Source organism: Natrix helvetica, assembly GCF_964273705.1.
Source record: "Natrix helvetica genome assembly, chromosome: 6".
NCBI classification, from domain to species: Eukaryota; Metazoa; Chordata; class Lepidosauria; order Squamata; family Natricidae; genus Natrix; species Natrix helvetica.
Genome location: NC_138553.1, coordinates 63,636,720 through 63,654,710, shown reverse-complemented (window position 1 = coordinate 63,654,710; position 17,991 = coordinate 63,636,720). Strand labels below are relative to the sequence as shown.

Sequence of the window (17,991 nt, the reverse complement as noted above, 5' to 3'; positions counted from 1 at the left end):
AACTAAAATAAAAAATACTAAATTATTAGGAAGGAGGGAAACTGTTAGAACTTCACGTACTCATTGGCAAAGAAACGGTTTATGTAAAACTGATTCCAGGTTATAATATATATTTGTTACAAGAATTATTCCAACTTCATTCAGAGTTTTTAGATTTTGAGATTTGTTCTATTTCAAATGTATATGAATGGATTCTAATGCTTGGATTCTGGCTTTTAATCCAATGCGTATCATTCTTTGAGTATCAAGAAAATAATTCTCACCACTAATTTTTCTTTATTATCAACAGTCCATTCTCCTTTTTATCAGTTTTTATCATTTACTTTTAGTTGGGAGCACCAAGTAATGAATATTACCGTCTTCTAATTTTCATCTTCTATTTTGAACTTTCTGTGTCTTGACTTGGGAAATATTCATAAATGTTGCAAACCATCTTTAACTGGAAAACATTTAGTTTTTCCTCTTTTTAACTGATAGAACAATTATTGCACTGTATAAATAATGAATCAATGAGTTTGTGAACATTCAGTGGCATATTGTCCCCATTTTTGTTTGTTTTTTATATTAAGCATACCATGTGACATTTCTTCAGTTGTTTTTGGAAAATCTTTGAGAACTGAAAGCTGATTAAAGAGTTTTAGTTTGCAAACTAGTTATGCAATCCTTTGCATTTTCTTGGTTTCTTGGACAGTATAATTATCATTCTTTCAGAGTGAAATTATAACTGATTGTGTGCAAATGCACATGGTATACTTGCTGTTTCTTAATTTATACCATATGCATCAGTTTGCAACTGAGGGATGTAGGGAAATACATAGTACATATTCATGATTCCACTAAGGTAGAAATAAAATAATATCATAGCTGTGTTGATACATTAAACGGGTTTCAGTCATATCTTTAAGGTTATGTATCCTGTGCAGGTATTCCTCAACTTACAACCATTAGTGAGGCCAGAGTTTATGTTGCTAAGCAAGGTGGTTATTAAGTGACTTGCGCCAAATTTTATAGCCTTTTTTTGCTACAGTTATTAAGTGAATCACATGGTCATTAAATGCATTCAGCTTCCTCAGTAATTTGTCTGTCAGTAGCTGGCTGGGAAGGTCTCAAATGATGATCACATGACTCCAGGACATTGCAGCCATCATAAATATATATAATTTTGATCACATTAAGAATGCTACGATGGTTGTAAATGCAAGGATTGATTGTAAGTCGCTTTTTTCAGTGCTGTTGTAACTTCAAACGTTTGCTAAATGAACAGTTGTAAGTCAAATATTACCTGTAGTTTCTGTTTTTAGTCTTCTATTAAAAAAATGAAACAAAAAGTATGTTTATGGGATGAAAATGCATATCAAAATTAAAAGGTCTAGTTAACCCTTGAAGTGTCTCTGTCTTTTATTTTCCTTGTGTATTTTGGGAACAGAGATTATCATTGCATTTTAGAGAATACAGGCTTTTTCGGTAGAATGAATAAATCAAAGCATCTCCTTGCTTATACTCTTCTAATTGAAAGCTGTTTTCCCTTATTCTCCAGATAGCTGGTTAAATGCAATTGTGCCAGTAACGGAGGAAAGATAAACATGAGAATAGCAGGTAAGAATTATAACTTAAAAAAAAAAAAACCTTCGGAAATGAGAAGTTCATTTGAGTTACAGTGAGTATTTCTAATCTATACTATGATGAATGATGAAAAATAATTTTTACTGGTTCTATTTATCTGAAATCCACATTCCAGTGAAGCTTTAAAGTTTGAGATAATGGACTCCCATTTAGATTGATTGCCTTGTTAGTTTAAGAAATGTTAGTTGTGTTTAAACGCAAGCTAATTGGTGGTTCATATCAAATTTAATTTAAATGTAGTTTGAACTGTATTACTTCACCATTTTCTAGGGCATCAATAACTAGATATAAGAGCAATTAGAAATGGTTTTGGTTTTAAGTTCTTATAATTGACTTGGGACTACGGACAGACATACACACAATCTCACAATTGTGTGTGTCTGTGTGTGTGTAAATGTCTGTCTGTCTGTCTATCTTATTTATAATTATGATGCTAGTATTTCTTAGGCAGAAAAAAATGATTAGCGGTAGAAATGTTTTAAGTAATGGCATGGTAATTTGTTTTCCTTACCAAGTCTAGCCAGGAAGAATTTTAAAGTTAAATATTATTATTGCCTGACATATACAGATTACTCAAAAAATTGTTGGGAAATGTACGTCACCTAATGCATGATTGACAGAAGTTTAACAAAATTAAAAGTATCTTGCGGTTTCATACTACATTTATGTTTGACATGTTAAAGTTTAAAAATACCCTAATCTGGAAGTAGAACTGAATGCTTTTCCTATTCAATCCAGAGGGAACTGCATTGAAAGGACTAGAATTCAGGGCTTAAGACACCTTCCAGTTCCCCAGAGGGTCTAGAGCTTCATTTTCAGCTGTGACAGCCTCCTGCCATCCTCTGCCAGTGAAAATGGAGGTCAAGGGCACATGTGGCCCTCCCAAGCTTCATTTTTGCTGGCAGAGGCACTGTGGGCTGGTCCTTTGCTGTTTCTAGGGTGGGCCACATCTAAGCACCCCATAGCTGGATCCGGCCCCAAGACACCCCTGTTCTAGATGAAACAGTAGGTTTTCTCTTGGCTATAAAGGAAGGGAAGGTATTAGGAAAGAAGGCTGCTAGGCAAGGGCAATTAATATCTATTTAGCTTTATTTATTTCTTATTTATTTACCTATCTATTTATTTCTTAAATTTCCATACTTACATTGAATACATGAATGAAGAAGGGTGTCCTGCAGTGAATCCCCAAGTTTTTATGGACTGAATTAAAATTTCAAAGAAACAAGGTGTTACACGAATCGTTCTGCACAAGGAATAGGTGCTTTTGGGAAGTTTGTGCCCAGACATGCATTTTAGCCATCCAAAATGAAGCAGACTGTTTCGTTCTGGAGATGGAGCAAAACGTGGTTCTTCCAGACCAAGATATTTGGGGAAGAGTGGGGGGGGGGAGTCTGGAAAATGGGGCCTTAGGAGAGGAAAGAGAAGTTCATGGAGACAGTTGAATACTGGTCTGGGAGCTGCTGAGTGAGGGAGCAGAGATGCACTACCTTTGATTTGCACTACTTGATGCACTACCTTTGATCTCTCAAATCACTGCAGATTTTCTTTTGGCTAAAACAAATAAAACCTTTGACTTTCATTTATTCCAAAGCATGGTCTGCCCAAAATGATTTGGCTGAAATACTGTGATGCAAGATGTTTCTTTCAGATTCAGAACAAAACATGTAGTGCACACTCTTCGACTTACAACAGTGCGTTTAGTGACTGTTACAGCATCATGAAAAAAGTGACATGTCCATTTTTCACACTTATGACTGTTACAGAATCCCCATGGTCATGTGGTCAAAATTCAGACACTTTGTCAACTGGCTTATATTGATGACGGTGCCCTGAGGTTTTGTGGTCACCTTTTGTGAACTTTTGATAGGCAAAGTCAACGGGGAAGCCAGATTGACTTAACAGCCGTATTAATAACTTGACAACTGCAGTGATTTGCTTAACAACCACGGTTGTAAAGTGAGGCAAAACACACGTAACTGTTTCTCTTAGCAACAAACATTTTGGGCTCAATTGTGGTAGTAAGCCGAGGACTACCTGTATATATGTGAGATGATGTAAGTCTAATTGAAGTGAAAATAAAGCCATTTTTACCCTTCCTGATGACCAGGCTGGTTACTATGCAGGTAACTATATACATTGTTGTGGCCCAGCAGGATCCGGTTCAGCTGCTGATGAACCTGGATAGCGAGGGATCATTTGAGTCTGCCCTGGATGATGTGGAAGACCCTGTGCAGGTTGCAGATTCAGAGCAGGGACCAGAGGGGCTGGTTGGCCACCAAGAGGCAGCTGAGGCATGGAGCAGTGGGGAGGATCAAAGGCAGTCAGTCCCTGATGCTAGAGTGAGAAGGGTTGAGAAACGAAAGCAGCAGTTTCGTAGGCAGGCTCACAGACGATAATTAGCACAGGTGGTTGTAGATTGGCCCTTCCCAAGAGAGCTTATAGGTGAGGCGTTGGGAGGGGACATTTGCAGGAAACAACCGTTCGAAATTAGCAGTGAAGAAAGTTGATGTCTTAGAGCCGTGTTTGAATATCTGGTTTGTTTTTCTTGTATTTTGAGTTATCTGGCCCTCGGCCAAAGGGTTTGTTATCTTGCAATTAAACAGTGGCAAACAGCCAAGCCTATGTTTTGGCTTGTTCACAGGTGTGGAGAGAGGGGGGGGGTGTCAGAACATACATGCTATGATGAGAATCTTAGATATATTCATTCATAGTTCTTATTTATAGAATTATGACTCCAGAACTACCATATTACTGTTATTTTAGAATGTATGATTCTAAGGTCTTTGAATTGCTTTAAAATTTAAATAACCCTTAAATAGCTTGTCCTTGTTTAGTCACCCAGTTGGTTTTATGCCTAAAGGCAGAACTAGAACTTCCAGTCTCCCAGATTCTAGCCTGGTGCCTGAATTACTACATAAAACAAGGTCACCAGTATTTCTATGCTGCTCTAAGATATAATAACTCAGAATGTCTATGTTAAATTGGAAGGCAGCATTGTGGGCATCTGGATAGGCATGTTTCTACCAACTGCTTTTCCAAGGATTTTGGGATCACATCACAAAAATCCCACTTTTATTGAGTCTCTGGAAGACTTTTAAGGGCAATGACATCTTCAGGGAAAAAACAAGAAAATATAATTTCATGTCTAATACTCAACTTTGAATGGTAAAAGCTATTTTTTTTACTTGTTGCTATGGGAAATATGGGATGCTATCAGAAAGGTTGGTGGTTTGAATCCTTAGTGCCGCATAACGGAGTGAGCTCCTGTTACTTGTCCCAGCTTCTGCCAACCTAGCAGTTAGAAAGCATGTAAAATGCAAGTAGAAAAATAGGAACCACCTTTGGTGGGAAGGTAACAGTGTTCTGTGTGCTTTCGGCATTTAGTCATGCTGGCCACATGACCACGGAGGCGTCTTTGGGCAGCGCTGGCTCTTTGGCTTTGAAATGGAGATGAGCACCGCCCCCTAGAGTCAGGAATGATTATTACATATGTGTGAGTGGAACCTTTACCATACCTATAGGGAAAGCATGAACATATATTGGCAAATGTTTGATAAGCCAAAAGTTTCATCTTACTCTTTCATAGCCAAATCATTGAACAGTAGCTTTGGGCATTATATATTCCCTTCTACACCCATAGATGCCTGTTTTGAAGTTACTGTTCATTTGACATCTGATGGCCAATTGGATGCAGCCTGAAAAATAGAATTGATTTTCTAGCTCATGCATGGAACAAGTAATGGATTTGTAGTAGCTGCAGTTTGCTTCATTAGAGCTCACAACAATCTGTGCACAAATGACAAAATGAAACAGACGGAAAATGGGAAAATGGGAACCTGAAGCCTGTTCATGTTTTGTGAACCAGGTTATGAATAGTGCAGTTACATCTGTACCAAAGAAGCATTTACTGAAATTATGAAGATGTATACCATTTTAGATAATGTGACCATTAAAAAAAATAAGCAAACATTTAAAAAAATTTCTTAATGACAGAGAAAAATAGAATGAAGAATGATCATCTATAATCCCCCCCTTTTTTTTTTCAACCCCCCCCCCCGGACCTTTGTTTTCCTGAGATCGTTTTAAAATATATTTACTGGTATATGAAATAAGAGCAAGAATAATCAATTTATTTCTGTTAAATGAAAAAGAAATTTCACATCTGTTCTCACTGCTTTAAGTTTTAAATTATATATTTATGCAAATAAAGTCCTATAATTTGCTTCCAATCATATTAACAAGAGGTTCTGCATCAAAATATTTGTTTCATAAAACATTTGCATTGCATTATTTGGACATGGCTATATGCCCAATATAATTGTAGTAGTGGTGGGAAGTTTATTATATTAGACAATTGTATAGTTGTTCAGCAACTTTCTTTTGCTCTGTTTAAATTAGGAGCAGCAAAGTTGGTAATAGCAGTGGCTGTGTTCTTGCTGATGTTTTATGTCATATCTCAAGTATTTGAAATAAAAATGGACGCCAGTTTAGGAAATCTTTTTGGTAAGTGACCTACTTAAGTTATTTTCACGCAGAATTGTATAATTTAAGCACAATGCAGTCATATTCTGGTGTTCTCAAACATAATCCTATTAGTGAGACTTACTCACAGGTAGATCAGTTAAGGATTGTAAACAAAAACAGACTTCATATATTTTGGCTATGCTTTCAGTCCAGAATCCCATTTCTGTCCTAAGATTTGTCAAGATAAGTATAGTAATTTTAAATTATGTGGAGTAAAAAAGTCAGTGTTGCTTTTTTTGAATATTCCCTTCTGATTTATTTACAGAATTAAATCATTGATTTCATGGATTTTTTGAAGGAAGGAGAAATACAATTTATAACATTGGTGTACTTACAAAATTGACGTAAATGGCATCATTTGCAATCGTGCTTTGATTTAACAATCAAACCATCCAGTTTAAAGCCATTGAAAGCTTCTTAAATGAGGGGGAAACACCAATGAAAAAATGGTCATTGTGTCTGAAGTCCACCAAACTGAGATCTTTTAAGCTAAAGATTTACTATTAAAATATTATCAATATTATCAATATTATCAAGTCAATTAGTGTATATATGTGTGTTACTCATAGTATATATTCTGTAATGACCTTCCCTGCTGCTGCATAATGTAGTCAATTGCACCAAAATGTTACTGTACAGTTGGTAACCATATCATCAAATATAATGATAAACTATAATTTTCAAATCTTAATTTGGTGAGTTAGGAATTATGACATACAATTCCATAAAAAGCATAATTATGAAAAACCTTTTCCTAATGTGTATTTCAATGTTAATTTTTCTAGCAAGATCAGCACTGGACCAACCATTGCGAAGTGAGTATTCTGCACTACAGTTGTTACTTATTGTATAATTATGATGCATTTTAATGCATCATAATTAAGATCCATTAGTAATATCCAGTACAATAAGGATGTCTCTGCAAGGCTGGTGCCAATTTTGAAGGGGAAGACTTGTGAAATTCTTCAGAATTCGAGTTGTCTAAGAGCTTCCTAGTAAGAGACAAATAAAAAGTCAGCAGTTCAAGAGACACAGTTAAAGATTTAGAAAGCTTTTATCTTTTTTGACAAATATTTTTTTAAACCCATGACTCTCATTCAAACTTGGCAACTTTAAGACTTGTGGACTTCAACTCCCAGAATTCCCCAGCCAGCAGAGCTAAATGTTTAGGATTTATTTTGATTTGGGTTCATTTTTTTAAAGATTGAAGAGGGTGAAGACTTAGGCAAGGAGATGCTGACTTTCAGATGAATGCCACCAAAAATAATTTGGTGAAAATATGACATTTTCCCTTTGGTCTAGAGCAGGAGTACCCATCTTGTGAGCCGCAGCCCACTACTAGTCCGCGTCCTAACTGCAGCATGAGTGGCTGTGTTTTGACCCAGCTTCCAAACATGACAAACCCTCTGAAGTTAAATCAATTATTTCTTTATTAGGAGCATCAGCAGCCCCAGCAAAAAGTTTCTCTCTCACCACAGACTAACAAATCTGCCTGGCAGGGAGATGAATAATTTTCTGCCACATCTTTTCATCTCCGTCCCCTACTTCCAGAGCTAGGGTGGGGCTTTGCTAGCAGTGGTGGCTCTTCTGTCCCAAGGATCGGCCCACAGATTTCCACTGCTCTCCTCTGCCATCTGCGCATCCGCGCATCAGGCACTGGACCCATTTTTTCGTCCTCTTCCTCATCAGCCATCTCCAGACCTGGGGGGGCTGTTGACTCTCCATCTGAGGGCTGAGGGACGGTCCAGGCTCCGCCTCTCTCTCTCTCTCTCTGACAGCTCCATTCCCTCTTCCCCCTCGGAGCTTTCAGATTACCTTGATGCTGACACTGACTCCGACACCTCCCCTCCTCATCTGATTCGGCTGCTGGAGGGGCCAGCTGCTGACAGGCCACAACAGGCTGGCTGGTGCACAAGTGTGCATACGCACACACAGCCCCACTCATTCGAGGGCTCACTGCCCCACTTGCACGGGTGTCGTAGGCACTTGCGCCTCACTTGCGCAAGCATCACAGATGCTTGTGGCCCCACTTGCATCAGCATCACACATGCTCATGGGCCACTCTTGTGAGCATTTGCAGCCCCACTCATGTGAGCAATAGGTGTTGGCACAAGAGCATGCGGCTGCCTCTTCCACAAAACCATCCCCTCTTTCCCCGCTCCCCCACCGCTCCAGGCCAGCAACCCAGAAAGGTTGGGGAAATCTGGTCTAAAACAAATCACTTCGTTTGAAAATTGTCAAAGGAGTTAATTTTTTTAATCCCCTATTTTTCACTGTTGATCATTAAATCCACAGAAGTGGGACCATTAGTCCATTGTACAGAGTCACTAAAACTGGAGGGAAGGAATTAAATCAGTGGTGGGATTCAGCTGGCTTGCACTGGTTCAGGCAAACCAGTTGTTAAATTACCAGCACCCCCCAGGCCTTCAAAGTAGATCTTGGGCGCTGCACTGCAATGGAGAAACGGGCAACAGAGTGACTGGCGCAAGGGAAGGAAAAGGCCACTTTCCCTCTTTCTTCTTTCTGCTCCTCCTCCTTCCCTTGTGCCGGCCACTCTATTTCCCGTTTCTCCAATCCAGCACAGCACCCAGGATCCACTTTAATAGCCTGGGGTAATTTAACCTGGGGTTTGTCCAGGGTTAGGCTGGCCATCGTGGGGGGCTCATCCCGCATGTGCGGAAGAACTGGAGGATGGGCCACACCTCCAACGACAGCCAACTTCACCCTGGGTGAAATGGTTATTAAATTATTTGAATCCCACCACTGAATTAAATGAACACGTACACCTTCTTAACCATGACAGATTGAACGTCCTGACATAAGGGTCTTAGAAAGTCCGAGGTTCATACTGCAATGGAAATATAAATGTTTTCAGTCTTATCAACTCTCCATTTGAGCCAGCTCTGCATGTGTTTATTTGATACCTATTCACTCTTAGTGGAGGCCTAAACCTGCCAGAGCAGTAGGTAGTCTTCAACTTACAACTTGTCACAGTGACTGTTTGAAGTTATGGTGGGCTTCCCTAGTTATGTCCAAGTTCTGATGTTTTGACATCTGCCCTTCCCCCGGTCACATGAGTACATTTTTGGCTCTTGACAACCTGCCTGCATTTATAGCTGTTTGCAACATCCTTCAAACACATTTTATGTTTTTGCCAAAAACCAGCATTTCTGGTTATAGCATTCCCTTAACAATCACTACATACAAAAGGTTGTAAAATTGGGCTGATCAGGTGGGTGACCCTCTTTATGACCATCATGCCTTAATGGGCGAGCTCCACTAAGGTTTTAAGTCAAGGACTACCTATATGCAGAATTTAAAATTAAGACTTGTTCTCCAAGAGATCTTACTGGTTTAAGCCAAGAATATGTAATCCAACATCAGAGTTGAGCTTCTATTGTGTTGGCTGAACCAGCCTAGAAATGTAAAATTGAATTTGCAAGTAAAATCCCATTGTCTAGTTGGCTACCTTAAAAAAACTGAAAGCTGAATAAATGAATGAAGCTTGAGTAATGTCACTCTTCCCAGGTTCTAAAAGAGTTTTAATAGACAGTGAGTTTAATTGGATGATTAAATATATTAGGTTACTACTCATGTTAAAGAGCTGTTGACAGCACTCTTCATGTTCTCTCCAGTGTTTTCCGTCTGTGGAAGTGAACTTTGAATATTGTGTAAAGCCTGTAAAAAAATCAGAAACAGGAAAAACAGCCTGAAATCTGAAAAAGAGGTTTGTAAATCTGTGAAGTGCTTTGGAGCTTCCTGATACATTTTTGAGCATTGGAGCAAATCTCCATTCAGTCTGAAAACCTGCTTAGATTTTGATTGAACTTTCAGATTGAACCTATGAAGCTTTGCAAAGTGCTACAAAATAGGAAACCAGATGAATTAAAGCCATGAGATAAGGGATGGGTGAGATGGAGGAGGAAATGTAGTTAAATACATTTTTAGTAGCCAGTCACTTTATTTCTTCATACATTTCTATTTATTCAAAATCACAATTCTTTCTACCTCAACCATATACTCTTCACACATTGCCTTAAATTCTTTGTGTGTGTGTGTGTATCTTTTGTAATTTTGAGGCTCTTATCAATTTCATCCACAATTTTCTTGTTTTCTTAACTATTCACATTTCCTTCATTTATGTGTTGTGCAATTTTTTCCACATTTATTCTGTCTGACTAAACTACCTCTGTTTCTTTCATACTATTCACTCACTTTAATCATTCATTCAGGATACATTCCTGACACTTAATTCTTGTCTGGCCACATTCAGGTAATTTCTTTTAAGTGTCCCATTCCGATTGCATTCAGCTTACTTACTTTTCTCTGGACATATTCAGCTCGTCACACAACAGTGTGGACACAAGCATGATCATACAGTACAATGTTTTAAAATTATTTCAACAAATATTCTGTAGATGACAATATTCATTACTTTTCCAAAAGCATTTTCTCATCTTAAAATGTACTAAAATACACAGATCAATTGCCTTGCTTTAGGTTTTTCATGTTGTTATTACTTACAGTTCCATTTCCTCTGTCAAATACAACTGCATTGGTGTTGATGCACATCCATTGTTCGGATATTACTTTGCTGAGCCAACATTCATTGCAAATCATTGTCTTCTCATTCAACAATATAGGATTGTCTGTATACTAAAACACACATGTTCATAACTCTATCATCACCGCCAGCTTTCCTTACACATTTATCCATAATGCATTCAATAAATGCATTTAATGAAAGGCATTAAACTTTTCAACTTCATTCTTTGACATATCACTGATTCCCAAATAACACTCTAAAATGCTTCTGGCATTCCGTCACTTAAGCTTCATTTGGAATCATTTCATCAGTTCTGTTTTTATTTCTGTTCACTTTGCAGGAAGCTGTAGTTTTGGACTTCTTCATTTACTTCAGAATTCCTTTTATTCAACATTTTCTCAGCCTCCTTTAATCTTAACCATTCACTGCTTTCTTTGACTACTTTCTTTGCAACTGTCTTTCTCTCAGTACACATTATACAACATCTTTCTCTCGTTGTCATTTTTCTTCAGTTATTCCCCTCGTTGCCTCTTTTTCTCACCCATAGTCTTTTTCACGCTTTTCTATTAACTGTTCCTTTTCATACTTCCCTTTAGTTTAACTCCACACACTTTGGGACTAATCAGTAACACTGATTTCTTTTCACTCCCTTCCAAGCAGTTCCCATTTCCTCTTTCCATTCATTTGCTTAGGGGAGAGTAATCTATCTTCTAATACTTTTGCATACTGGACTCACACGTTTTCTTTCTGCAGGCTTTCTACTTTCACAACGGCTGCTTGTACTTGTTTTATTTTCCTCCACATACTTTCTTCTCACTACAAAAAGGAACCTTTTCCACATTCAGAACCATTCATCACTTGTGTAGCCTTTGATAATATTCCCAATATTTAATCATAAACAATCAGACCAACCATGCCTTTAGATCTAAATTTGTTCCTTTGCTATATGTATTTACAAATGGGCTTATGCTTATATCATGCATTTGAAACAGATCACTTTCTTAGTAAAGATTCACTTTGTTGTTGTTAGCTGCAAAGTCGTGTCTGACCCATCACGACCCCCATGGACAATGTTCCTCCAGGCCTTCCTGTCCTCTCCCATCCTCTGGAGTCCATTTAAGATCACGCCTACTGCTTTGGTGACTCCATCCAGCCACCACATTCTCTGTTGTCCCCTTCTTCTTTTGCTCTCAGTCTTTCCCAGCATTAGGCTCTTCTCCAGTGACTCCTTCCTTCTCATTAGGTGGCCAAAGTATTTGAGTTTCATCTTCAGGATCTGGCCTTCTAAAGAGCAGTCAGGGTTGATCTCCCCTAGGATTGACTGGTTTGATTGCCTTGCAGTCCAAGGGACTCGCAGGAGTCTTCTCCAGCACCATAGTCCAAAGGTTTCAATTCTTTGGCGCTCAGCCTTTCTTATGGTCCAATTTTCACAGCCATACATTGCAACTGGGAAAACCAAAGCCTTGCCTATAGACACTTTTGTTGGTAGGGTGATTCACTAGTAGTCACTATTCTCATTATTTTCACTCAAAACTCTTTCCTCTGCTAAGAAATATTGAGTCACAGTTTTATACCAGGTTATCTCGATCTGTTCAGTGCAAAGTAGGGTCTGTAATGGAGGTGCATGCATGCACTGACATGATAAAACTTTATAACTGCTAGTTTAAATATAAGGTTATTGTGCATACTCTAAGGTAATAGTAAATAAATTGTAGACAATTTTGTTGCAGAATATATTCTGTGAATCAAATGGTTATGGCATGAAATGCTTTTCCTGAGTTTCAAACAGCATATGCAACTTGCTTACATTTTACCTTTATGTACTTTGCCTTTATTTTGCAATGTCTAAAATTATCTTACTTTTTTGTGTGTTTCTTTTTTATTTTGAATTTTTATTGCATTCCTTAAATTAAAATCTATTCCTTTCTTTCCCCAAAGCTACAAAGCCCCCAAAGTATAAATGTGGAACGACAAAAGCATGTCCAGCGAATCATTTTGCTTTCAAAATGGCAAGTGGAGCAGCCAACGTAGTTGGACCTAAAATATGTGTAGAAGACAATGTGTATGTATGAAGCAATTTCTTTAACTAGAGACGTAGGGGGATATATTGCTATCTCTACACTATCAATACTTGCATCTTCCTCCATTCTATCTTGCCTGCATCCTAAGATCTCTATGGGCCTTTTTTTTTCTTTTAATATAAACTCTATTGCAGTTTTGATTGGTTTGATTATGGTGATTTAAATTATTCTGTTGCTTTCTTTTTGAACTCTATTTTTTCAGTATTTTGTCTTTGCATCTCATTAACAGCCTTGGATATTGTTCTGTAGTGCAAACATAAAATATAGGCTTTCTTACTAAATGATGTTTGGGAAAATCCTGAAAAGATTCATAAAACTTTACCAAAGATTGCCATAATTATTTTTTGCAGGGTGTATGGGTAGAATATTTCTAATTATGTGCTGAAGTCACACAAACTGTCACCAAATAATCCCATGTGGTAAATATAGAAGATAACGATAAAATTGTCAAGATGTATTATAATTAATTTAAAGTCTTCCTATTTAACATGCTTGGCATAGTTTTACTTCAATTATTATGAACTGCTCCTTGGATCATACTATGACATAGTGTTGTAATGGATATGACCATTTTCATAGCAGATAGCCATGAAACAGATTTTATTGCTAAATAGTGTAATATCAGTGTGGTATAGTGTAGTGATTAGAGCAAAGGATTATGGCCATAGTAATCCATGTTCAAATGCCCAACGAGTCTATGGTTTCTTGATGTCACTGTGTCTGTTACTGCCTACTTATAGATAGCAGAAGGAGTGTCCTGGAAAAGTTACTAAGCAAATCAACAGTCAGATAAAAGTGGTTTGACACCCGCCTAAGAAAATAACGATGAGCCCCTCCCTAGTTCACACAAAGATAAAGAAAGGGGATTCAACATATTCAGACATGTAAGATTCAGTTACTGTAGCTGTTATAATAAAAGTGGTTGGCATTAGTTTCTTAATCTAGTTTATCTTGTAGGGCAGACATTCTCTCACAGCATTATTTTGTGTAAATAATGTAAAATGAGCTAACCCATGAGTGGTGGGTTGCAGGCGGTATGCCCCGGTGTGAGCGTACCAGAGCCTGCCCAGAGCACCGGATACCGTTCTGGTACGGTGCTCCAGATGGCCCATTCTGGAAGTCTTTAAGAAGATGTTGGATAGCCATCTGTCTGAAACGGTATAGGGTTTCCTGCCTAGGCAGAGCAGGAAGACCTCCAAGGTCCCTTCCAACTCTGCTATTGTATTTGTATTTTAAGTCTTTGGCACTTCTGCGCATGTGCATGACACGTACAGCACCTGCACAACGCTCCGCTGAGCAGCTGGAGCGTCACGGAGGCGCTAAGTTGCATGCGCGCGTCCATGTGGACGCCGGTTGGAACGGAACCCACCACTATAACCCATGTCCTTGAACTTTGAAGAGGTTTAATGATAGGTTTTTTGGTCTATTCTACAGCAGAGAAAATATTCAGGGAAACTCCAGAACCTTTGGTTCTCTTTCCAACCCATACTGATACGGCCATTCCAGAGTGATCTAGAAGTTTCCAGAAGTAAATTTTCTGAAAATTCATGTTTTCAGAAGTCATGTTGTTTCAGAGGTCATGTTTTAAGGGAATCAGGCCACAAAGACCACAAAAGACCACAAATAATTTTCTGTTCAGGAAAGTTTCTAGAATACTATCAAACCACTCACAGATTATCCAGGTTATCAGAATTGACATTCTGAATGGGAATGTTCTGGAATTCTTCAGAACAATCATGTTGAATAAATGGCTGTATATCAATCAATATTCAGGGTGATTGATGATAATATGAGAATAATTTTAACAATACAGTAACGCCTTTCGCATTATGCCCTAAGGGCAGAGTTTTCATCACTTCCCTCCCAATCCAAAATATATTGGCTTCACCTAATTAAAATATATATTCAATATTTGCTTCCAAGGCAGCTTCCCCCCAAGATATCTTCTTTATCATTTGGCCTTTCCCCTCCCTTAGCAATTGGCCATGAAAGGCTAGACTTAATCCGCTAAGAATTAAGAATTCTCTGTTCTCCCTCTGAAGATCTTTGGTTAGCAGTTTTTCTTTTTCAGTATCCTGGCCTATAAAAATGGTTTTCAGAAATAGACACACACAAAAAATCTGTCTTGCATATCTAATTGAATTCTTTCATTTTGATTTTTGTTTCGATTAAAGCTCAAACTCCTGCTTTATCAGGAAAATATTTCAGCATAAGTGAAGGTCAGGTTCAAAGGATCCAAGTTGTTCTTTCATTGTGGCCCACAATTCAGTAAGCTTAGTTATCAAGTAAAGCTTGTGATTTCAAACCTCTGGAGCAGGCAGTTGTAGGGTAACAGCCTTTAAAACAATCTGCTTATCTTGGTTTTTAAAGTGATATTTGAAGTAGAAATTCCCTCTACTTGTAGACTCAAATTCACAGCTTTGGAATTCTTTTGAGCCCATCCTAGTCAAGTAGATGTGGAAGAATATCTGAGGCAAAGAATGGCATTTTTCTCCAACTTCAGTTGATCTCATTAACCAATGTTTGGACTTCAGATCCCAGAATTCCACAGCCAATGTAGCTCTGATGAGAATTCTGGGAGTTGAAGTCCATACACATGGAAGCTGCCAATTAGAGAAATCGCCTCTATGTAAAAGAAATACCCCACCAGAATTGTATGAAATATTAATATTACCCAAAATCTCTTCTGATAAATAATTGAATGCTATTTTACTGCTCTTTACTTTTGACTCCTCAGGAATAGTTGTGAAATATTTGAGTAAGAAATCTAAAAGTGATGTGTTGTCCCCCTCTTGTGGTAAATCCTCTACATTACTTAAATGTCATTGGAAATGCGTCTTTTCTAAGCAAATGCTTAGTTCAAATGCTTTTCTCTGAGCTCACATTGTGTGTTAGACTCTGATCGTTCCAATGAAGTGTTCTCCCTGTGGTCTGGATTATAATGTCCATTGTGACTGGGAATAATGGGAATTGTAATTCATCACAGAAGTAAGGCAACAAAGTGTCAAAGAGTAGTATAAACTCCTATGTAAAGCCCCCAAGATCACATCAGATTTTTTATTACTCACTGTTGATATTAAACAACTGCTTTATTTCGCGCTTCATACTTTTATTTTCTGTACATAAACTATAATCGGGGATAATGCCCGACATACTAGCTTGCATATCAGCTTGTTCAGTTACGAATTATATAACTAACAGTAAAAACAGTTCTAATTTCTTAGGAACAAAGGGCCATGCGTTCAATTAGCTCAATTTGTGGCAAACTTGCTGCTACATTTCAAGATGTTTCCTATGAGAGGGGCTAGGAACACTCCCGTGTCTAATTCTGTAGATATGATTTCTTGCTTTCCATAGCTGAGTAGAACTAATTGTGTAATTCAACTGACTTGATACAAGCTGAAAGCTAATCTGTTCTGCTATTCTTCATATGCTACAAGTTTGCCTGGCGGTAATTAAAATGACAGCAGTAACAAGTTTTGTGCTGATTTTACTTAACAAGCCTGAACAGCTAAGAAAGGTGGCCACATTTCTTGTGGGTTTTTTTTTGTTGGCAAGAGTCATGCCCCTCCCAAGGTGTGCAAAGTTAACAAGTTAACAAGACAAAAAGCTTATTGTAATTATCTTCATTTCTTTTGTTTCAGCTTGATGAGTGGCGTTAAAAACAACGTGGGGAGGGGCATTAATATAGCCCTAGTAAATGGTAAGTGTTTGTATATGACCTTTTGCACCTATTTATCTTATTCATCAGTGGAGCATAGTTAGGGGCTTCCAAAGGATGCTCAAATGTGAGCATTTTCCTTCTCACTTTGTGCCTTGTTTTTCCTACTCTGCTAGAATTGATTGGTTCAGGGCCAAAGTAGCATATCCATTCCATATTTTGTCCCCCCTCCTTTGAATTCCCTCCTTCCCAAACTCATCTGGGGGTATCTAAAAACTGTAGTAACTCCAGATATTACCCTTTTGTGATGCCACTCCAGGACTTTGTGTCTGCCACATAAAGCAGCTCATCTGTTCAGATGACATGACTGTCATCTGAAGGGTAGGGATTACTTTAGTCCCAAACAGGCCAACGATTGTAAGCTTCAGACTAACAAATTTAGGACGTTTGACTATTCTGCTTCCCTCCCCCAGTGTTTCAATGGAAACAAGGCCACTTTAAGTAGTACACATTTTCCTTATGTATAAATCAATCCAATTATTGCAGCTCAGATTGATAATATTTCATTCTTGACTGGTTCTGCCACTGCCAGATTTCCCTTTTTTCCACTTCCTATTTTAAGTGTGCGTTTATCTTGTTTGTGGATGGTGCTCTATTGATAATACAAACATCCATGTTTATTTTTAATACATAAGGGTGTGCTTTCCTTGGCATTGGTTCACGGTAGAATAATTAAATGAAATTTCAGAGGGTAGCAATGCCCATTACTAGGTTCAGAAAGGAAGCTAAGGATGGAGAGTCTTGATTAACACAATTTTAAAAAATCTCTAAAAAAGATAGCAAGCCACATTCTGTCAAGAAAATTATGGTTGTCTTTGTATAGTTAGAAGAAGTCATCCTTAGCTTGCTTTTTTTTTAACTTAGATCTTTAAAAAAAATTAGGTGGGGTATGTTTAATTGATTTGTTGGTTCTCATGGAAATTAAGTCATTCATTTAACATAAAATGGCTATCAAGTGACAAGAAATGAGAAGCTTCTTCTGGCCCAAACTTTTTCCTTCTACTAGTGGGGGAGAGGAGTGACAGTAAAAATTTAAAATAATGCTAGAAAAAGGGAATGCTGCCACTCTCTCATTTTTATTAGCTGTTCAAAGTGCTAATTTCCAAGATGGTTCCAAATATCTTTGGAAGTTTGGAAATAATTATTTTGTCAAATTTGCACAGTTGTAGAATCTGAAGGGTAGCACGCCTGATAAATATTTGCTTTAACTAAATATCAACATTACTGTATACAAAGATAGAAAAACGTACTTCAGCATGTTCAGTATTTGCCACTTTCTTAGAGCTGGAAGATATTGCCAGGTACAAGTTACCAATACAGCATGTTTTAATGATATCAGTTGTTGTTCTGTACAAACAAATCCATATTAGCCCTTATCTGATTTTGAGTACCGTATTTTTCGCCCTATAAGACGCACTTTTTTTACTCCAAAAAAGAGGGTGAAAATCTGGGTGCGTCTTATACGCCGAATGTTTAATGTTTCCATTAACAAACCA

At 37.8% G+C, this 17,991-nt stretch overlaps 1 protein-coding gene across 1 annotated transcript in view; it reads left to right on the top strand.

Moving 5' to 3' along the window:
- The window catches only part of FAM3C (FAM3 metabolism regulating signaling molecule C), a 34,779-nt gene that overhangs the window by 10,255 nt on the left and 6,533 nt on the right, over positions 1–17,991 (top strand). Inside the window, exons 2-6 of the mRNA XM_081958289.1 lie at positions 1,538–1,596; positions 6,022–6,126; positions 6,933–6,962; positions 12,632–12,755; positions 16,419–16,477. Of these exons, the coding sequence (XP_081814415.1) occupies positions 1,584–1,596; positions 6,022–6,126; positions 6,933–6,962; positions 12,632–12,755; positions 16,419–16,477 (331 nt within the window). The 5' untranslated portion in view covers positions 1,538–1,583. The remainder of the gene's footprint in view (positions 1–1,537; positions 1,597–6,021; positions 6,127–6,932; positions 6,963–12,631; positions 12,756–16,418; positions 16,478–17,991) is intronic.